At 34.8% G+C, this 24,252-nt stretch overlaps 1 protein-coding gene across 1 annotated transcript in view; it reads right to left on the reverse strand.

The window, feature by feature from the left end:
- The window catches only part of csul (protein arginine N-methyltransferase 5), a 176,954-nt gene that overhangs the window by 3,605 nt on the left and 149,097 nt on the right, over window positions 1-24,252 (reverse strand). The window contains exons 14-16 of the mRNA XM_090408092.1: window positions 18,515-18,608; window positions 7,715-7,831; window positions 3,683-3,747 (exon numbers count right to left, since the gene is read on the reverse strand). Coding sequence (XP_090264218.1) covers window positions 3,683-3,747; window positions 7,715-7,831; window positions 18,515-18,608 — 276 coding nt within the window. The remainder of the gene's footprint in view (window positions 1-3,682; window positions 3,748-7,714; window positions 7,832-18,514; window positions 18,609-24,252) is intronic.

Here is a 24,252-nt window from a genome sequence, read left to right on the forward strand (position 1 = left end):
TGCCTGCTATCTCCTTTATTATTTTATACTGGTGCTAGATCATATTCTAGAACAGACAGCAATGAAACATGCCAAAGGAATATCATGGAAAAAAAAACTTAGTGATCTAGACTATGCAGATGATGTATGCTAATTGCTTACAAACATACAGATATCCAAAACAAATCAACCACATTATAAGAAGAATCACTGAAAGTTGGTTTGAAAATAAATACGAATAAAATGAAAGAAACGAGAATCAATGTGAACAACAAGGCACCAACTACAACTGCAAATGAAAAAAATTGAACTGTTTCAAATGTAACATATCTCAACAGTGTTTTATCTGCAGATGGAGGAGTAACTAGAGATGTTGATATAAGGATTCAAAAGGCAAGAATATGCTAGCTTATGGAAAATGAAAAATATTCACAGATACAAAAAAATATTTAATACATGTATTAAATCAGTTCTCTTATATGATGCAAAATGTGGCTGGTTTCAAAGGAAATACAAAGAAAGCTACAAACATTCATAAACCGATGTCTACGGAGCATACTTTGAATTTGGGTGGCCACAAATTATTACTAATGAAGGCCTCTGAAAAAGAACAAATCAGCAAAAAAATCTGTCAAACTTTGGAATGGAATTCACAAGGAAAGATAAAGCCTGGTCTTCCTAAAAATACATGGAGGAGATTGACTTTAATAGAATATGAGAAGAGTTTTGCTGAACCAAGACCAATAGCAAGGATAAGTAACGTGGAATGCGTAAACAGACTCCCGATGTTCCTGATGGAATCTGGGAAAGAAGAAGCTCTTTCAAAATTAATTTTGGTTGTGTTGGTAGTTTACTTGGAGCTAATTTTGGCTTTGGCATAAACTGAAAAGGAAGATGCAGAACTCAATGAGACAACTGTGACATGCCTGGTTCTTTTCTTGTACAGCCTCCTCGAAGAGCCAAGACTTAGGTAAGGGAGGAGAATTTAGTGGAAGAAGGAAGAATAAATATTACCATACCAATAAGAATTGCTTTAGTGATATGCTCAGAAGACTGAAAACAATAATGCAACCAAGGAATGAGATACAGAAGTAGCAAAGATCATCCACCTTAGCTTTCTTATAGTATCAGACAACACATGGATATGAGAGAGACTGCAAGAGTGTTGCTCTATGGGAGAGAAATCACTACTAGATTGTAACGTGAATCCACAGTATGCTCAAAAGGGTTATTAAGTGACAAGGAGATCTATTTCGTTTTGGAAAGTAGTCAGGATTATCTGGCAGTCATGTGAACAATTTGTGTAAAATTACTGGTGATACCAAATATCTAAGCATTTCTACCAGTGTGATGTGCAACAGGAAAAGAAAAGCCAGCTGGAGTTACAAATGTTAAATACTCATGGAAGATGATCTCATTATTATTAAAATTATACTGGAGAAAATCAACAACTTCATAATGTTGGTGTTATTAAGAAAGCAACAGAAGATAAATAATCTGATAGAATGGGGCTGAGAGATTTTTAGCTACAGAAGATCAAAACGAGGAGATTCTTAGTTGGAAACCCTGAGACAGTATATCAGAATGAAAGTGTATGCAGCCACCTTTGAGTCAGAGAAGCTATAACTGGGAAAATAAATAGAACTTGCAGCTGAAATTTGAGAATTTAAGTTTCTTTTACAAAATGTATGCACAAGTTTGCAGACTGGTGGAAATGAACATTAGAGTTGGAACTAAGACTGTATATTTTGTGCAGTGAATCTGGTAGACTTGGGGAGGTTTGCTTTTATCCAGATGTAATGTATTTCTCTTTACCTTTCATGGTTACTGTTTTCCATTTAGTTGATATTACAAGTAACATTATCCCTTAATAAGCCACACACGTGGAGAATTTTGGCCAACTCCTCTGCAACTCATGGCCTCAGCAGTGTCCCCTCAAAATATTACCATTACTTGACCTCCCTCCTAGCATACTTGGCAGAAATAAGAACTGCAAGATTTGCAGAATAATTGTTTTAAAGCTGTACCCTCAAAAATAAGAAATATTGGGTATCTGCATGATGTCTGATGTATTTTTTTTGAAAGATTTTTTTTTTTCTGGGGGAGGGGAAGTAGAGAGAAGTAACCGGGACTTTGCTTTTGGCTACTTCAAGCTTCAACAAAGTAGTGGTATTATACCAAGTGATAAAATCACCTACTGATGCCTAGTTCCTCACAGATGTTCATCATTTCCTCTGAGGTGTGCCATAACTTGATCTCCGCCTACATTATCTCTAAGGAGCATGGTTACCTCTAAGCTACATGCACACAATTTTTGCTTTCTGAATTTCTAATTTACATTCACTAATTTTTGAACATAGTATAAAAACAAATTATATGATAAATTGTGCTTTCTCCAATGTCTCAACTCCAATATTCCTCTAACCCATTCCAACTCGATACACTCTAATTCGTTACTTTTACCCTACACTGTGTAGGCAAACTGATGCTGACAATCAGCAAGTTGCAGAGACATATTTGTTTAGTGTCTACTGTCTAGACAGTACAGTCACTTGAATTCCTGCAAATGGTGATGACTTTTGTAGCTATGAAGATTTAAGCACATTAATTTAATACTCGCAATTTCACAGGTTACCTGATATTAAGTTCATATTAAACAAAAGCAATTGTTTAACTAGATGAAAAAAGAGCAACATTAATCTGAGAAATGTTATATTAGCACACGTATAGTCTGAGACTGAAAACTTGCACACAAAAACATTTTGTGTGCACAAGCAAAAAAAATTAGTTGGAACAATGATGGGGAGATAGATCTGGGACTATTAAGAGGTCTACAAAATGGTGTAAATGGAGGATTTCAATGCACTCCTGATAATGATGGGTAAAATATCAGTTCCATCAGCATGCTTATGCAGTCTATTTGGCTGTCTTTTAAGCATATAATCCAATACACTCTTCCTTTCTGTTCTTATTAATCCCCCCCCCCCCTTGTGTATTCCTTTTTTCTTCTTTCTTTTCAATTAGAGGATGAGGTCACTTAGTTTCCCAAAATAAGGTTCATCATTTTTTTATTGTATATTTTCAAGGTATGTACCCAATATCATGATAGGCAAACACCCCTTCATGTTTCATCACTAGTCTTCTATTAGCAGTTTTCTTCCATACTGGATTTAATAAACCAATCTAGAAGAATATATTTCATCATCTCTCACATTTTAATATTCTGAAACACTCACAAACCATACTAATCTAATGCTGAATAATGACCATACAGATAACAGCTTTACCCACTGTGGCATTGCAGAAGCAGTGTTTGCAATGAATATCAAATTGCAACCATCCTATCAGTATTCATACCATCATTCAGTCTAGAAACAAGAAGTTGCTTATCTTTATGATCCAAGAACAGTTGCATGATGCTGACTTTGCTGGTGGAACTGCTTCAAGTTACTTGTCATTTTTCCTCCCTGAAGGAAAAATGACAAGTAACTTATTTGCAAATTTCTATTGGTGTGATAAAATCAGCTCATGCCATACACACACACAATCCTGTTTCCAGTCATTTTGTCATCTTGTGACTGTATGAAGACACAGAATGCATATGCTTCCTGCCTTGAGAAAAAGCATTTATGTACCTGATATTAAGTTCATATTAAACAAAAGCAATTGTTTAATATTAAGTATCAATAAAAGTCTATCATACCTTTAATGGAAAAAATATAGGAAACCAGCTAATCATTCCAGGAGAATGGGTTTCAGGGACTATACCTAAATAAAAAGAATATTTTACAAGTGAATTTAAAATGACATACCATATATAGTATTTTTTTTAAAAGTAATATTCCACTACAAATAAACAAGTAAAGAAGAAATGTTCGGTTTAATTTATTTATTCAATTTTTACAGTATTTTTTTCCTTTAGCTTACTAAACCTCCAAGGATCTCTGAAAAGTATCAACTTTTTTCTCTCTCGAGCTCTTTCAGTCCAGGATTCCCATCTCAGTTTAAGTCTTATCAATATTATCTTTCTACCCTTGCCGTGGTTTTTCTCTAGGTCACTTTCAATCAGGATTCATTTTGAATGCTGGTAATCGTCCATTTGATGGAATTCTGGCACATAGCTCAGCTATGTAAATAGGGTTAACATTTTTTGTTCTAGCTTCACCACATGATTATGCTGATGCACAGATGATGGCCAGTTCATTTCTGGGTAAAATATTTGCCTAATAATCTAAACTGTATCATTTGCCTAATAATCTAAGCTGATATACTGAAGCAACCTACACAGATTTAGAAAATTGAATCGGCTGTGATATGTTGAAACTAAATAAGTGATTTAGCAATAATGGCTTTAAAATTAACAATAAGGAAAAATATATATACTTCACCCTAACAGATAAACTAGATCATAATTTAGCTATAAAGTGACCACGAAACATATTGTAGTGGCATTCACGATTGTAAAGCAAGTCTTACAGATTCACTTTAACCTCTATCCCACAGGTTCAGTGTTTCAACACACTGTCTGTTCTACAGGTATTTCCATGGTTACTGCTCCAGTGAAGTGGTAACCATCATTCCTTTACTTTCTGTTGCACCTGTTAATACAAGAGCTGCAGCTGCCCAGCACTTCTTTGCTCTGCAACTGCAAACACATTGAGCCTGCTTCTATTCATCCTCTTTTATTCCATCCACTTCTGTCCTCTGGAACAGCCTCCCTCAAGAAGTATTTCCAGACAATTTACAACCTGCAACTCTTCAAAAAAAAAAACACCTCAGTCCTCTTCTGTATCCCACACATTGAGCACTGATGTGCCTATAGGTCCTGAATTTGCAGTCCTGGAAGAGAAGAAAGCATACCAAAAGTTCCTAGGAAATAAGTTTGCAGATGTTCTAAAAGAATAGAGAGAAAAATGTAAGAGCTAAGTTATGTGTAAAAGTAGCTAAAGAAAAGTCATGGGAAGACTTTGGTAAGAATATAGAAAATAAGTATCAGGAAGGTGGCAAAATGTTCTGGAGGATATTGAAGTTTAGAAATGGAAGAAAGAGTACTATAAAAGGATTCAAAGTTGATAAAGGTGACATGAAAACTGGAAAGGATATCCTAGATGTCTGCAGTAATTACTTTGAAAGACTTAAGTAAAACAGGCAGTGACAGAACCATACTAAAAAATTTTCAAGAGAAATTCAAAGAGGAGTACATATTATTACTTGAAATAGAAAAAGCCATCAAAAACTTGAAATGTGGAGAAGCAGAAGAGAAATGTGTGAATATGAGAATTAGAGGAATTCTTTACTAAGTGATCCAGGTAAGATTTATGCAAACATACTTGAAAAGAGGTTGAGAAAGATTGTGGAAGAGAAACTTGAACAAGCTGGGTTCAAGCCAAAGACGTAAGGAACCTTTATCTGGTCTCTTTGACTAAAGGTGAGTTAGTCTCATGCAGAGTCATGCAGAGGTAGGTTTTTTTTTTTTTAACCCGGAAACTCGGGTTTTTTGTCCCCCAGAAAAGGCAAACCGGTCCTGTGAACACAGGCATCTACAGACATAGGACACTTCGGGAAGGCATATGGCTAACCATCTTATCTTCAAATTACGGTTGAGGAGTCCAAGAAAAATTGGAAGATCGTTGGTGGTTAAGAGCCTGTTAGAACCACTAATATGTGTTTATTAATACCTTATTAATAAACTTTGTGCCTACCTGTTTCTACACATGTGTGCACACACAAATTTGGCTTAGTTCATATATTATTATGTCATTGTTTTTCTTATTTTATATCTTCCCTTTCTATCTTTCAATCGCTATTTTACTTCTTCAGATATCAGGCCTAATATACTTACATCTAGGATTGTTTCCTCTTCGGATACATGCAAATTTATATTATGCTGAACCAGCCAGTATCCTATAGCAGAAAAGATCCTTACTCAGGGAGACAATACTAGATTCTGAGGCATTTCTTACACCATATTTTACCTTTAATAAGGCTGAATAGATTCAGACTGCAGTCATGACCTAAATCTATGATTATATACACTTTCTAATTCCTTCCTGCCAAAAGAGGTTCTATTTTTATAAGTGGTAATTCGGAATAGTAATCAGGAATGACTCAGGTATAGACAAATAAATCATGTTTATTGGAATATCAAAGCAAAATACACTAAAGAAATTCAGGCATTCAATTTATCTAAATACTAAATAAGGAAACTCGAGTTAAAAGATCAACACATTTTAAATTTAAATCAAAGGTTATAAAGCATGTAAGACACAGTGACTGATAATTAGGATAGATAGCAAATGATATGGTGTTAAGCTGAAATTCCCTTCTACAAGCTATTCATAAGATAATACAACTAACATTCTAATATTATTCAGGTACTATAAGTCTACAGTCCTAATCTCGTTATGTCAAATCAATCACATACAACAAGACCTCTTCCAAACAATTCTTCTTATCCTCAAAAGGAGGCTAACTATCTAATTAGAGTCTGTCCACAAAGTTCTTTAGAATAATGTTCATAATTTATATTCACAAGTAATTTTCTCTCTTCTAAGGAATTCTAAACACAAAATAGAATAATTCTACTTTACCGAATCTTTTCCGACGTCCTTCAGCACCATGTATATGTCTGGTTACCTCTTGTCTATTGGCTGTCCTTATGCCAGCGTAGGGGCTACGCTATCTTCATAATTACTGCCGATCACGGACTCGATTCTTTGCGTCTCAGGCAACATCTCTATTCCTCTCGATGGGACTCTTCAGCAAGGGCTGGAAAATTTCACCTTCAGCTCTGCGTGGAATCCTACAACATTCTCAGGAAAGCTCGCCATACGACATCGTAGCACTGACACTTCATCCCCCTTACTCGAACCACCTGCTAACTTCTGAACCAGAAACTAGGAAAAATGATAAGACAAGAGAGAGAGCAGATATGGTGCTCATTCCCTTATATTCTTCGTTTGAGCGTCCCCTTTGCACATGACCTGTATCTTTTCTCCCTTTGGGTTCATCCCTTGCTCTCCCCTTTGCTGTTATACTCTTGTATTCATGGAATTCGCATTGATGTACTTTCTGCGTAAGCTACTGCCTCCGGCGTTACGCTGGAGGCGTTACGTTATCTTCTATGAATTGTTATGTAGTTATCTTCTATGAATTATGTAGTTGTATATCTTCTATGAATTGTTAATTAATATCTATCTGATGACTCAATCATTCTATACAGCTAAAGTGAGGCTTAAATAATATTAACAAATTCCTCTTTTAAGACATTCTCTAATTCGATCTTGGTATGATCACGATAAATTAAAATACATGGCACATAAAATAAAAATGCAATTTTATACATATGTGAAGAAGTTTCACTTTAATTTCAGTCGATGTGCAGGTATTTCTCTTTGTTTGTGTAGTTTAGTATGTTAGACCTTGAATGAATGATTTCTTTGCAAGATTCCTTCATTCAGGATCTAACAATATCCAACACCATTTCAAATTAAAAATGAAGTAACTAATTCTGTTCTATATAACCAAATATTATCACATTATCATAAATGGAGTTTACTTCCACTATTATGCATATACTCTGGAAGCGAAAACAGCATATGAAGTGAACTTGTAACCAGAAACAAAGCAGAAAAAACAACTCAATTATATTGTGGTTATTATATATAAATCACTTTAGAAAGCAATTCGTTATTCACTAATCATCCATAACCAAATTATGTATGAATCTACTTACTCAATGTAATGTCTTTATACAGCACTGTGTCAAAATACCCGCTGAAGCCATGCAAAGTACAATTGGATGAAATGTCAAAAGTAACACATTTGTATCTGGAATTGTCTTTCACTTCACCTGGATTTAATATTCAGATATATAATTATTAAATAAGAGATAAATAAATGATCATTGCTAAAAATTAAAATTTAATCAATAAATAATTTGCTCCCATTTTTTAAGGTATATTTTTATATTCATATTAATTCGTGAATGTTACTCAAAGGCAGATACAAGTCACTGATTATAATCCCATTCAAAGCACAAAAAAGAAAAGTATTCTGATAAAGAAATTACTACCATGCTACTGCCACATTCCTTGAATATCCACATTCTTTGGGTTTTCCCCCAAAGTATGCAAAAGCAATATTCTGCACTGTCCTCTTCCCTTCATACATTAAGAACAAACAGCACATGTGAGAAGAGGGCAGCAATAACTGGTGGAAACTTGCTCTGTAATTTTAATATCTTTGTCCTATTCATTAATGTCCTCATAAACTATACTATTACAGAGCAAGTTTCCACCAGTTATTGCTGCCCTCTTCTCACATGTCCTGCAATCAGGATACCCTGTTTGGCAAAGTACATTTTTCCTACAGAAAGAAGACAGCTGTGCACTTCACTTTCTCCTTCAATATTAATTTTTTATATGAAGTCTGTTAATGAAATTTTTATATGAAGTCTTTATGAAAATAAAATGCACACACTATTACAAGATCAGTCAACATACAAAATTATAGATCACAATCCCACCAACACACAAAAGAATAAGGCACGAAAATTATTGAAAAAAGTCACTTCCTGGCCCAAAGACACAGTTAACAAACTCAAACCCTTCCATGTTAAAACACCAAGGATCTATGGAGCACCAAAAATTCACAAACAAGGCACACCCCTACGTCCAATTGTGGACAGTATAAATAGTCCCACATACAAACTTGCTAGACATTTAGCTAAGCTACTAGCCACTCTCACAAACAATTCTCCCTCCTTTGTCAAAAATTCAGCACACCTAAAAAGCATCTTACAACACCTTACCTTAAAAAGCTCAGACTTAATAGTAAGCTTTGGCATCACTTCACTATTCACAAGTGTACCACTAATAGAAACCCTCAATCTACTGAAGTCACACTTCCCCCCTGATATATTTGAACTATTCAAATTCACAATACATGCAGGATATTTCACATGGAAAGGGAAAATATACAAACAAATTGATGGGACAGCCATGGGCTCCCCCCTTTCCCCCCCCAGCCAACTTTTACATAGAACACCTGGAAAAACAAGCAATCAATACAGCCACTCTCAAACCAACACTTTGGCTACGCTATGTTGATGATGTGCTTGCTATTTGGCCACATGGCCCTGAGACATTGAAAACATTCTTAGCACATTTAAATAGCCAACATCCAAAAATCCACTTTACTATGGAACTGGAAACCAATAACTGTCTGCCCTTCCTGGATACATTCATCACATGTCTCCCAGATGGTTCCTTATCATTTTCAGTTTTTAGAAAACCCACACATACAGGCAGATACTTACACAAACAATCACACCATCATCCTTCTCAACAATATGGCATATTAAAAACGCTAACCCATAGAGCGAGAGCAATCTATTCCAATGACAAGGCTCTGACTGCTGAACTGACTCACTTACGCCACACCTTCTTGGCCAACGGCTACAATCCACATAAAATAAACAAAATACTAAACACTCCTAAGAAACCCCTCCCACCATCCACCACAGAGAACTACAACAAAACAGTCACCATCCCTTACATTAAAGGCACATCCGAAAAGATCTCAATAAACAAACTACACACTACATTCAGACCATGTAGCAAATTAGCCACCCTCATCCGCTCACCCAAGGATAGCATTCCTCCTTTATCACATCCAGGAGTCTACCAAGTACCCTGCTCATGCAATCAAGCCTACTACGGTCAAACAGGAAGAACTGTGAACATCCGCATCAGCAAACATAAAAGATACGTCCGGAATTATCATTATGGGAAGTCGGGCCTAGCAGACCATGCACTGGATACTCCTGCACACAGGATCAACTGGAAAAACACAAAAGTACTACACAGAAACCCGTATAAATCAGAGAGATTGTTCTTAGAGGCGACAGAAGCCCTAAAACACACTCCAAATCTCAACAAATATGGCTGTATTAACTTGCCGAAGATCTGGGAGACAGTCATATTAAGAAAAAACTAGCACTTTTCTAGGACTCTAGTAATATATGATAGCTATTTTTTTTTTTTTTTTTACAGATAGAGGGTGCCAGAATCAGGACTCTAGTCTTTGTGTTGCTGCTACAATTTTGTTTAAGTACACCATGTTGTTTTAGTCTCGCGTATTGTGACAAACAGTGTTTTCGTGCTCTGAAGATGCTGGTTATAACACCAGCGAAATATCAGCATCAAGTTAATAAATTAATTATTTACTTAGTTTCTGTGTTCTATTATACCGTTAAAATAATAAACAACAAAACCAAAAGGTTGGCTGATTAGAAGTTTATTGGTGTAAGAACAACAAAGATCACATTGCACTAAACCAAAGATTACAGATGTACTCAAGGTAATAAGTAGTAATAAATAGATAAAATAGAAAATAACATGTTACATACAAAGAGCAAATTTTAAAAAATTTAGTAAAGCAAAGTGGCCTCTACATATAAACAGAATTCATAATCAATTCTGTTTGTATAAATTAATTGTTTTTAAAAGGTTAAAAACTTCATGCAATTAATCTGAGTCTCATAAGATATTTGCCTAAGTGTATAGAGCTCAGCTAGTGTAGTAAAAAATTTATTCCTTTCTTGAGTGAAATGCAGACTCCACCAGAACATGACAAATGGTGATAAGCATGTTGTTTTGTTCACACATAGGTGAGTCACCAGCCCTCAGTAAATTAGAATATGTAGACTGACCTATGCAGAACTTAGCAAGAACAAATCTCTCTCTCTCTTTTGTTTCTACGTTGATTTGACTGCCAATGCTTCCTGCCATTGGGTTATTAGCTTTAATTTTATAAACTGTCTGCATATGGACTGACAAACAGTGCCTGGAAAATGTATGAGCTTATCTAGCAGCTGCATCTGCAGTCTCATTTACATCAATCGCAATGTGGCTGAAAACCCAGCACAGCTGAATATCAAAATTAAGGATCTTCACAATTTGTACAATAGTTGTAGAACCTCGCAATGTACTAGATGAAGATTATACACAGGATGCCTGTACAGAACTCAGTCTGTATAAACTGAGAAAGCTGCTACTTTTGGTACGGTTTTCTTTTATTATACACAGTGCAAGGTGAATTGCATGCCACTCTGTTGTATAATTCTGCAATCATGTGAGATTTGATTGGATGTACTAAACTCTGGAAACATAGCAACACAACCAATAGAGGTCTCAAATCTTGAACCATCAATATAGAAGGGAAGGAAATCAGAGCGTTCTGCTTTGTGTGCATTAAATAACTGCATGTAGACAGATGATGGAGTGCAAACCAGACAAGGAGAAATGTTGTCAACATTCATGCCAACTGCTCACAAAATCTCTAACACCTATACTGATGGGTTGCATGGCATTCTGATGTGTGATATTGAGTCTCCCAACACAGAGAAACAATAGTAATCCACGCAAGATGCTCTAGAATAGGCTATTTTTAGGGCATACTTAAGAGACAACTGTTTACGTTTAAGTAATAGTGCTGGTTCATTTGCTTCAATATAAAGATTTGAATGGGTAATGTGCAAAAAGTGTCAGTATCTATTTGTATACCCCAATAATGGATAAGATAGAGTCATTGCAGGCTACTCTGCCTTGAAGATTCACAATCCAGCTTTGAATGTAAAAGTGCATGATAAAGATGAAGCAGTAATGACTGTTCTGCACCTCATTTAGCAGAGGAGAGAGTGCAAAGAAGATTCAATTCCCACTTGCACCTCACCCTTAGTTGATGAATGTGTGCAAGGAATGTAAATTTTCGGTCAAAATGGGTAAAAAAAAAAAAAAAAAAAAAAAAACTTGGCTTCTGCTGCTACTGGAATAATATTTTGATCCTTAACTCAGGATTTAGATGAAGGGTGCATTTTTGGCAGAAGTGCACACAGACAATTTTTTCTGCTGAAAACCTGAAAGCATGGAGAGACATGACCAGCTGCTTATTGAAGATGTCTTTCAATTACCTTCAATGTCACAACAGTGACAGTAATTTGTGAAGGAATCAACATAAAGAGCATTGCTTACAGTGAAGGAGATTGTTCAGTGATTGAGTTAATCTTGACAACAACGTGCCAAATTTAAGACAGAGCCTTGAGAAACACCCTCCTCTTAACAATATGGGCAAGATAACGTGTAATTTCTTCTCTGACTTGGAGGTCTCGAACTGGACAGAAAGCTTTTAATAAAAACATGGTGTCCCCTGAGACCAAGATTAACACATTCATGTCGGGAAGTGTTTTGCACATTTATTGTACTGACAGGACTTCTCGTTACTGTTTATGTGCTGCAACTCTTTCGGTAGAATTTTATTTGAAGTTAGCATCTGTGATTTGTCTTAATGATATTGAAGATTTCAAATGCAATCGAACAAACACTTATTTCATGTAATTAAAAATTTAGACAAATGTTAGAACATCTGTTTTTAGTGGTACAACAAAGTTTTGCTTGAGTCTGTGCAGCATAGTTTCTGTTGTTCGCTATATAGGGACAGCTGCTTCCAATCCTTGGATAGTATACACGTCATCATCAAATTCCTGACATGTACCCTTAAGGAGTGTACAGGATAGTACTACATGAAAAACTTATAATCGTTACTAACTTCTTATCAACAGTTTTTCTCCAAATCAATCTGTTACTGTCAGTATACACATAGGGAGTAAAAATTTATCTATTTCTAATAGAAAAAGTATTCTTCTTAAAGAATATAGAAGAATTCATCTCATGAAAACCAACAAACTAGAAACATATGTGGGAAATCCACATGTTCTAGTGATGAGCTTCCTGTCAAAAAGATGAAGTTCGAATTTTCGAAGATGTAGCAAATAATTCAGATGATGATTTCAAGTGAGGTTTCTGAATTTTATCTTTTCAAACAAATGGAATCCAGTAAGTAACATGGCAGTACCGGTTCAGGAGCACACTAGTGAAGATGAACTATTTTTACCACTTGATGCAGAAAACCCATCTGCAGTGTACTCTGCCTTTATAACTGATGGAATAATGAAATTTTTGGTAAGATAAATGAACAAATATGCAGATCAGTGCTTATCTACAACTCAGGGCTTGTGAAACTCCAAATAAACAAGGGAATTCCAAGAAATGGATACCCAAATGCAAAGAAGAAATTTTTTGGAATCCTATTGTTTATGGGTAACACATGTTCTGGAAATACATTTGCACTGGTCAAAGAATTCCATGTATACAAACTGGAGAATAAAGAATGCAATGCAAAGGGACAGATTTCTGCAACTGCTGAAGTATTGGCATTTTTGTAACAATGATGAGGAGACTAGTGATTGTCTGTATAAAATACAAGAACAAGTTGTTTAAAGCTTTTAAAAAGCAGTTTTGCCTGGAAAAAATAATTGAAATTGATGACAGCATGATTCCTTGACATGGGAGGCTGTTCTTTTGACAATATATTCCCAGCAAGACTGATAAATATGGCATCAAAGTGTATAAACTCTGCTTAACAGCTAGCTACACATACAGCATCTGTGTGTATTCAGGTAAAGGTGACATAGTGAATGGTGAATGTGTGCTAAGCTTATTTCATCACTTTGAAATTGCTTGATGGCCTTTTGAATACAAGAAGGATTTTATTTGCAGATGCTTCTTATAACAGTTTGCCACTTGCTGAGGAACATCTCTCTGTGGAACAATCAGGAATAACAGAGTTGGACTCCGGGCAGAAGTTATGGTGAAGAAACAGAAACGTGGAGAAATAATAGCTATGGGAAACAAAAGAGGCATTTAAATGCTGAAATGGACTGACAAAAGACCAGTAACTATGTTAAGAACTTACAGAGATCATTGTTGCAAGTTAGCAGAGTGCTTGTAATAATAGGGCACAGCAGCAATACAGGAATCAGGCAGGGAGCCCAGCTATAATGCTGCTAAGAAAAGTGTCAATCTCTCAGACCAGATGGCATGTTATTATTCCTCTCAAGAAGACAGTCAAGTGGTATAAAAAAAAAATCTCCATGGAAGTACTCTTTGGAACAGCTCTTGTGAATTGGATTATTCACAAAAAATTCAGTTCTAAAGGAAATGTAATTATCTCCATTCCCTAATTCAAAGAGATAATCATAAAAGAATTTTTAGATACAGGAGAGACTATATCTAAAGAGATTACAATGAAAAGGCAAAAAACATTCATCAGTTAAGCAAAATGGATGGACTGTCAACTCAAGGATGGCAAATGCTGCAGAGAATGCTATAAAAAATTGTCAAGAATTGGTGGAAAGAAATTGGCAGATCAGAAATCTAAGGTGACAACATACTGAATAAACTGTGATGCACAGCCTCCCATATGTTCAACGTGACTCATACGTATGAATAATTTAGTCATGTTATGATATCCATAAACAAAAAAAAAAATTTTTTTTTTTCTGTGCATAAGCAAAATAGATTTTTTACAATAAAATGTCTGTAAAAAGAACAAAATGATGTATATATATATTATACTTCATGTAAAAAACACTGATCATTAGTAAATAAAAGAATTATCAGAAAATAAAGTGAAATATATATATATATAAAAAAGAATGAAATACATATAACAAGCACAATAAATTATACAAGATGATTTGCTCCTCAGTCAACCCACATATATTCCTGCCAATTCCACACGAATCACCTGATCAGCATTATTAGATCATGGTATAAGCACAACCCAACAGTTATCTACTGAACTAGCAATGTATACAGTCACTGTTTCTTATTGGTTAGTCATCTATATTTCGCAAGCACATCCTTTTCCATAAATTTCTTTTTCTTTTTTAATTATGCCCATCATAATGCAAATATGCAAATCTATAGTTTATAGGATCATGTATTCTTCGCTCCACTCCCAGATACTTATAACACATAACATCACAGATGTAAATTATTCATAATCCATTTTACAGTACTGAAAGTATTTTTATTCACATCCATTCTTTCTCTTCCTTATATCTGTTATTCTTTACATCATTTAGCAAATCAAGTATAGTAACTAACAATCAAATATATTGTTATCTTTAATTATTGTTTTTAATATATTCTGAAAAGAACATTCCATTTCACATATTCAGATTGAAGTAGAGCTCTCATAGTGCCCATACAAAAAAAAGGGGAAATAAAACTGAATGCAAGAATTAAAGAAGTATTTCTCTACCGAGTGTTCCTGGTAAAGTATATGCAAGTATACTTGAGAAATGGTTGAGAAGGATTGTGGAAGAGAAGCTTGGTGAAGAACAAGCAGGATTCAGGCCGAATAGAGGCTGTCAGGATCAGATTTTCACTTTACGACAAATAGTTGAGAAATCATGGGAATATAACAAAGATCTGTATTTAAGTTTTATAGATCTGGAAAAAGCATATGACAAGGTGCCAAGAGAGAAGCTATTCAAAACGCTACAGCTGTATGGTGTCAGTGGGGCATTATATCAAGCAATATGTAGTCTTTATTTGAGTTGTAAGTTAGCAGTTAGAATTGAAGGAAGTACAGGAAGGTGGTTTAACATTAAATCTGGTGTCAGACAAGGATGTACATTATTCCATCTGTTATTCATTATCTATATGAATCACATTATGAAGTGGTATTAAACTTGATATCAAAATTGGAGATGTTAATGACAGCTCTGCTTTATGCGGATGATATTATACTTCTAAATAAACCTGCTGCAAGTCTGCAAGATTCCCTGATTAAATTGAATAACTGTTGTAATAGATATGGTATGAAGGGCAGCAATAACAAGACAAAGACAATGAAAATAGGCAGAAGCTTTGAAAATATCAACTGCATTGTGAATGGAGAACCTATAGAACAAGTAAAACATTTTGGCTACTTAGGCACAATTTTTAGTGAAGATGGTAAATTAAATATGGAAATAGACAATAAAATCAACAAAGCTGGTATGGTGGGAAGTCAACTGAATAAATTTATATGGAATAAGAGAGAAATTAGCCAAATCACTAAATTAGCTGTATACAAGACAGTATTCAAGCCAATTTTAACTTATGGACCTGAGAGCTGGGTCAGAAGTAAAACATTTGACTAGAGACTGCAGATATGAGAGTCCTGAGAAAGATTAGGGGCATTAGATGGCTATATCATATTAAAAAGTGAGGATATTAGGAAAGAACTTGACATTATCAGCATCCAGGAATGTGTTAGTAGTCTCAGGTGGTATGGTCACTTAAACAGAATGGGAAAGGAAAGATTTGCAAAACAAGTGTTCTCTGCCAGGAAAAAGATCCAGATGAAGACCAAGATATAGGTGGATGGATACAGTAAAAAGTGCCTTAGAAGATAGAAATATAAGATCTGATAATGTTGGAGTCTTGACAGGTAACAGACTGATTTGGATGTACAGGACTATCAGATCCTGTACATCCCTTGAGGGTATATATCAGGAATTTGATGATGATGATACTCCTCCTCCCCAACAAGGTGGGATTAGTTACAACTGAAGAAACATCATGAAAAGCAGAGTGTCTGATGATACACAGGAACGAAATTGGCAGTAATTTTGTTTGCTTTGGCAAATGGATAGGTTCAAGGTTAGCAAGCTACTATTGCCCTAACATGAACGTGTTTAAGAAGTATTTTAGTGTGCTATATCTCCAGTCTGTATCATAATCTTTTTCCATATTAAAGAAGACACCATTAAAGAAGAAAAACAGATGTTCTTGTTTCAAAGCATCTCTTATACATATTTCTAATTGGAACAAATGGCCAAACACTGATTCGGTAATCTATGAAAGCATAGATTGCCGAAGTCTTGGAAGGTCACAACCATTCAGCCTGGTTGTGACCTTCCAAGGTCAGAAAAGTTTAATGTGATATTAAAGGCTGTATATAACATTTACAAGCATTTCTCCTGGCAAGTCACCAAGATTTCAATCTCTAAATAGCTGCGTGATGATTTCTTCTTGTATGGGAAAAGTCAATATTCTCAATAACTTTATTCCACAGGCTACCAATATCCTTTGTCCTCTACAATGGGGGAGGTGCAATAGTACTAAAGGTTGGAAGCCTGTAAGTTGGTTGATCTTATTGTTCCACAGATGTCACAGAATGATTATGATGATCAATCAGTGAGGTGTATGCACTCTAAGCTACAGGACACAGTTTTCTATAAGTGGAGCATACTAATGACAAAGCTGTTCTGTGTAATATGCTGGCATCTGCAAGATATTATTGGAAGGTTTAAATTTGTCAACAATTTCTGTCATATGATCAAAGATCATGTGACAGAGACAGCTGGCAAAAGGGCAAGAACAAACTTCATGGAAACATTCATCTATTTAATTCAAAGCTGATAACTTTTGATTTCTTAAAATGAATTAACTGGAATTTATACAGTGGGCTTTACAGTTATCCCACAGTACATTAGTACTGTGAATGGGCAGAGTTCTTTGTTCCCTTTACTGCAATTCTTCAAATATTGGATATTCGAAGAACCGTGAAGGAGTGTTGAATAGCTGTCTTAGAAAGTGGAAGAATTGAATGCTTCTGGTAAGGAAATGTAATTTCAGAAAGTGCATGGAATGGGCTCACATCACATTTGTCATTACAGTAGCACCAAAACTCTCTTGATAATGTACCACTTGAAAACCAGAAAACCAGAATTATAATGATTATACATTCAAGTAAAACTAAGATGATGAAAATCGGAAGACACCTGAAAATACAGATAACATTTAATCAGGAAACCATAGAACAAGTTAACAGTTTTAATTATCTAGGAGCATATTTGACTTCACATTTAAATGACATAGCAATGATAACACTCTCCATAGCATGGTCAATGATGAATAAACTGAATAAAATTTGGAAAAACAACAAAATTCCTACAAATCTAAAAATAAAATTATACGAAAGTATAATGCTACTAACAGCTTTCTATGAGACAGAAACTGGGATATCAAAAAAGAAGCAGAGATGAAACCATTGGCTTTTGAAATGAAATGCTTCAGGAAAATCAACAGAACTCATTGGACAGAACATAAGTCAAATGCACAAGTGCTGCAAGAGTTGAATATCCCTAACTCAACAATTTTTAACAATCCTAGTTAAAAAGCATCAGTTCTATTGGTTTGATCACACTGGGTGAATGAAACCGGACAGACTTCTTCACATGGTATATGAAGTTTTCCCTGGGTTTTGTGCCCTCCAGGGTACAACCCCAAGATTAGCATGGAATAACGTCCTTAGAACTGCACTGGACTTTCTGCTTTGGACAGACAACAGTGGAAGACTTTTATACACATGGAACTCAACCTGTCTTGAGAACAGAAAAGAAAACAGAATCCAATGGATTATATTTTATCCCTTGATTAGTATTTATTTAAAGGCATCACTGACTGAGAGCACCATTTAGAACTTCTTCATTAATGTTTGTATGATAGCTTAATCTACATAGAATTGAGAAATTATGAAAAAAAAGTTGTGGGTACACCAATTCTCATGAGTAATTGTAATTGACTAAAACAACTTTTATTGCAAGATATTTTAACAATGAAAGTATTACAATTACCTTTGTTTGGATGGTGAAATGTGAACATTGGCTGTGGCTTAGCCAATTCAGTTCTGTTATGTAGACGGACAACATATGGCATCTCAAAATTAGCCTAAAAAATGAAAGTCAGAAGATAAACCAAACAAATATGAATGAATGCAGTATAATCACAGAAATAAAATACTTTACTAATGTTCCTGATAACTGCTCATCATCTTGAATTTATTCTTTATGTGAACTAATGAATTAAATTATAAATATTATACTATAAGCAGCATGAAAAGTGAGATACTAATAATAACTATTTACGTCTGACTTGGATAAGTACAGGTTGAACTTTTCAAAAAATGAAGAAAAGTTGTTCTAAGTACAGTCAATGAAACTTTTGTATTTTATTTATTTTATTAAGCTGAAGTGGAAGAGTGCATGGAATACTATCCAGAAATTCCATGATGTTATCCTTCTGACTGTACAGCAACGTGTTTGTATAATTTTGATAATAATAAATTACTGAAAATAATTTGATGCCTTCTTCTTTTTTAATATATGTACATGCATCAGTCATAGAAAAATCCAAGTTTTACTGAAGTACAAAAACATTCATAATGCAAAGCCAAATCTTGTTGATTCTCTTCGTATTTTAATTACAACCTACAATCTCATAATCCTTTTGATTAGTGTTGCATAGTGATCAGCATTCATTTCTGTAAAATTAAGGAGACGACAATGTGTTAGGAATAATTATTTTAATTTCTCGACGTTTCAACCATCATATTAAAGTCATCATCTGGAGTATACACATTTCAAACAGTAAGCCCAAGTAACAATGATTTAATCAACCTTTATTCTACTGGCCTGACCTCTAGTGAAAAAAAAAATTCTATATTCTATTTATAACATCACCAGAGAACAAATTCATATAGATAGTTTTAATACAGCAAAAGTGATGGCCTATTCCATAATTTAACAAGAGTATTTTATATTCGAGTTAGATCCTAGATTGCTTACAGTCCTAATTATAATTAACTCTTAACCTCCCTACTGGCCAAGGTGGATGAAATAGTGAGACCAAATTGCACTTCTTATCGATGTTATTCAAAGGGGGTTAGAGAATCATATCCAGATTTAGCTTGATGTCTATAGATGTCGTGGCCGGTTGCGGCATTAAACCAAAAGATTAAGTGGGTAGAATATGTGGCATCCATATTCTTGGAATTTTTAGATCACAATTATTGTTAAGATTAGGGTGGTGATAAGAATTTCACAGCCCCCTTAAATTTATGCTCATACCATGTTTTGGTGTGACGTAAACAACAGATGCCTTTCCAGTCAATTCAATGTAGAGTATTCAGGGCATGATCAGAAAGTCAGATTTACTATAATTATTAAATTTAATGTGCCATTTATGTTCCTTTTTTTTTTTGGATAGAAATTATGCATCCTGTTTCACCTATATAGGGCAAATTACATGTGCAAAATTAGCTGTATACAAGACTGTGTTCAAACCAATTTTAACTTATGGATCTGAGAGTCCTGAGAAAGATTAGAGGCGTGAACAGATGGCATCAATGGCAATATCATATTAAAAATGAGGATATTAGGAAAGAACTTGACATTGTCAGCATCCAGGAATGCGTTAGCAGAGCTAATCTCAGATGGTATGGTCACTTAAATAGAATGGGAGAGGAAAGATTAGCAAAACAAGTGTTCTCTGCCAGGTTGGCAGGAAAACGACCCAGAGGAAGACCAAGATATAGGTGGATTGATACGGTACAAAGTACCTTAGACAATAGAAATATAAGATCTGATAATGTTGTAGTCTTGACAAGTAACAGACTGATTTGGAGGAAAATTGTAGATAGGAAGTTAGTAATGATGTAATTTTTTCATGTAGTACTGTCATATCCTGTACACCCCTTGAGGGTACATGGCAGGAATTTGATGATGATGATGATGAATACAGCATACTTCATGGTGGACCAGAGGAAGTGGATCCTTGGATGAGTTGAATGAGTTCTTTAATTTTGCAAGAGGTTTAAAAGTGGCATTAAGGTTGTGTTTCTGTAGTATTCTGTTTATTTTATCTGATATATGTGTAATGTATGTATTGGCTACAGTTTTATTGTAATCTACTTTATTTTTTTTTTTTTTAAGTGGAGTCTTGTGAAGAACTTTGTTGACAGTATTTTTGCTGTAGCCATTTTTCAGGAAGGTATTGTTGATAACTTTTAATTCATGTTTAAGTGCTTTTCACTGGAGTAAATCTTCAAAGTCCTGTTTTTTAGTGTGTTAATGACACCTAGGTTCTGCGTTGGGTGGTGGTAAGAATTTATGCATACAAATCGGCCAGTATGTGCAGGCTTATGGTAAACAGTAAAGGAAAGACTGCTGGAAGGAAGACCTGTGACAAGTGTATCTAGAAAAGGAAGTGTGCTCTGACTTTATATTTCATTTGTGAATTGTATGTGTTTGTGTTGTTTGTTTAGGAGGTTGAGAGAAGTGTCTGATGTTTGGCAGCCATGGGACAAGATAGTGAAAACATTGTACATGTATCTAAGCCAGACTGAGTTTTAAAGTGAAGGAATCTAGGACACTCAAAACTTCCATATAATCAAAAAAAAAAAAAAAAAAAAAAAAAAAAAAAAAAAAAAAAAAAAACTTTTGCCACATTTTGTATTTTGTATAACACAAAATAGCCAGAATGTAGTACATGTGTAAAGAGCGCTGTGATATCAGGAATTTGTACTATAAAAGAATTGTGTCAATGATTGGAACATCTGTGAAAAGGGCAGAGACATCAAATTGACAGCCCCAATTATCATCTAGCTAAGAAACTAGGGTCAATACTCAATGAGTTGGTAGGTCATTTCCCCCTCCTATATTAAAAACACACAACACTTTGTAAACAAAATTAGACATCACTCTAGAAAAAAGTGATTAATCAGTTTTGATGGGACAAACGGTTATGAACATGAAGATAGTGGTATGGATAAGAGGATGGCTGACAGATATTTACAGAACAAGATACCTGAGAAAATAATATTTGCATAAAATATAAAGATGAGATGAGTAGTTTTGGAGCTAGTGTGCACCTTTGTCTTACATTTGATTTTACATCAAACCATCTTCCTGTATCTCCTTCAGTCAATACTGACTACTGTAATAGTTATCTGTTACAGAATATACATAGATGTTGATAAAAAAAATCTTATATGTTAAAATAAAAATCTTATCCGAGCAACCTCTATCTGTTATGCCCCAAGTTTCTCTATCATAATATTTCTTAGCATCTTCAGGTATGCAAACATAAACAAACCTGGCAGCTCAGTTTCAGGGGATGATGAAATGCATCACCAATTTAGCCTTATGGGTAGTGGAAATTTTAACAAAGGGTTCGCATCGTCAAGCAAAAAAAGGCCTAACTTAACCCTTATAATACTTATATTGGGACTTTGTAGAGCTTCTGACAGATATGATAATTCCTGTAGGATATCAATCATTAATGCTAGATCTTTTAAAAATTCCAAATTGAGAAGTCGGTTTAAAAAGCTCTTATATTTATCATTTGATGCAAAATGCTTGCACAAAGCTGGGTAATTTCTCTACAAAGCAAGAGCCGTTCGTAAACTGCAAGTTGCCCATTGCGGTCCAAACACACAGCCAATCTTTAAAATTTCGATTGGAGGGTCTTTTGCAATCATATTTAATTCTCGTTGATTTTTTGGTGATTGATGATAAAAAACATATAATTTATCGATAAATATTTCAAAATGATTTATTTTTTTAATGTTTTTTATTGAATCGTCTAATGCAAAGTGTAAACGATGAGCGCAATGCCAAATCACAACTCTGGGAAATTTTTGTAGAAGTTTGATTGCAACACCTGATTTGTTTCCTAACATTACACTAGCTCCATCAGAACAAAATGCAATGAAATGATTTTTATACAGTTATCAGAAAATCCATATGAATTTAAAGTAGCAGTTATAGTAGCATGTATACATTGCACGGCAGTATTTTCTAGTTCTACAAGATTATTAAACAAGAAGAACAAGGGACTTGCAAGTTTGAGAAAAATTTACAAAGGGCTCGTGCGAGCCCCTTATAGCTCATCACTGCTTAGTAATTTTAATTATCCAAACATTGACTGGGTAGAAGACAAATCTCATGATAAGAATGAAGAGGAATTTATGGAATTGTTGCAAGACAACATTCTCAAGCAGCACATGAAAGAAGGAACATGAGGTCAAGGAGTGTTTGTTCATAGCATTAGAAGGAGTATCAGTTAAGAATATGACTATTTTCCCATTGGTTGGTGACAATGATCATGCTATACTCTTGGGAAGTATCTAATTATATTGATTTCCAATTAGAACAGGTTACATGCTGAACTACAAAGCTGGAAATAATGATTCACTTAGGAGAATGCTATCTTTGGTCTCATGGGGATCAGTTACTGAATGGGAAAAATGTCAGCAATGAATGAAAATCTTTAAAAAAGTGCTTAAACGAGTATCTGAATGTATCGCTAGAGTTCAAAGAATAAATAGCATAGGAGTAAAAAAAGGATTGTAACCTTGTTAAGTAAGATATCAACAAGATGATGATGATGTGGAAAGAATATTGTGAAAATAAGAGTGAGAGGAGTTATGAAATATATAAAGCATAGGCCAGGAAGGTAATGAGTATTGTGCTGCAAGCTATCCAAAAGAATTTCATTAATTAATTTTTATGGCTATGTTGACTATTTTTCTTTAGGAGTACCCCTTTTATGGTGTCATGGGTTTTTTACTCAATTTTTTAGGACATTGCTGATGTTTTAAAGCAGATACATGAAGAATATAAGGAAGGAAGGAATAATTTTGAACATACCTTTGTAGGATGTTCCTGGTTGTCTTCTTATTGAGCAGCATCCAGTGATAAACGTTTATATTACTGCTGAAGTATGACTGAAAGAGGGGGGGGGGGGGGGGTTGGAAATGCAGAGATAGAGGAGTGGGAGAATTGCAGGTAAGACAAAAGGTATGCGAGTTTAAAACTTAAAGCATGGCGGGGTGTGAATTCTTTGGGAAGTAGATGAAAGATTTTTTGGGAAAGGAGAAGGATAGAATATGATGATACAACATTAGGGATGGGAGTAACGTGGTGTGACAACTGTGAAGACAACTGCGTGTTGTCTTCGCAGCTTGTGGGAAAAGTGGAGGCTATGTCATGTCGGCTTGGTGTTTTTGTCTTGGATGTATCTGTGTTGTTTTCTATTGGTCGGAGTCATGACCTAATTTTTATGATTTGGAGTTTCCAATTCTCAGAGATTATATAGGGGCAGTAAACGTTTATTGAGTTTTTGTCACATTTTATGACTATTGTTTCCGATATTCTACTATTATGGCTTTGTCGATTTGTGGGATATGCTTCTGTTTAAAAGTGTGGACCTATTTCTGTTTTTCTTTTGGTTATTACATTTCTTATTGCTTAAATGTTCTGAAATTGCTATGTTGCAGTCTTGGAAATGTTCCTGTAGTCTTGCCAATAAAGATCTGATCATGGAACCTGTGCAGGTGACATCACAGTCTTGTTGGCAAGGAAATTTGTATACTACATTATGATGTTCTGGTATTTCTTTGTATAAGTGATATTTTGTAGGTTTTAGAAGCGTGCCAATTTTTGGTTTGTGGCAAACACTAATTTATAGTTGGTGTGTTTAAAAAAATGTATTTGTAGGCTTTGTATGTGTTCTAGATATACAGCAGTTTAAT

Source organism: Typopeltis vanoorti, chromosome 18, assembly GCF_054136105.1.
Source record: "Typopeltis vanoorti isolate ZY-2024b chromosome 18, IOZ_Tvanoo_1.0, whole genome shotgun sequence".
NCBI classification, from domain to species: Eukaryota; Metazoa; Arthropoda; class Arachnida; order Uropygi; family Thelyphonidae; genus Typopeltis; species Typopeltis vanoorti.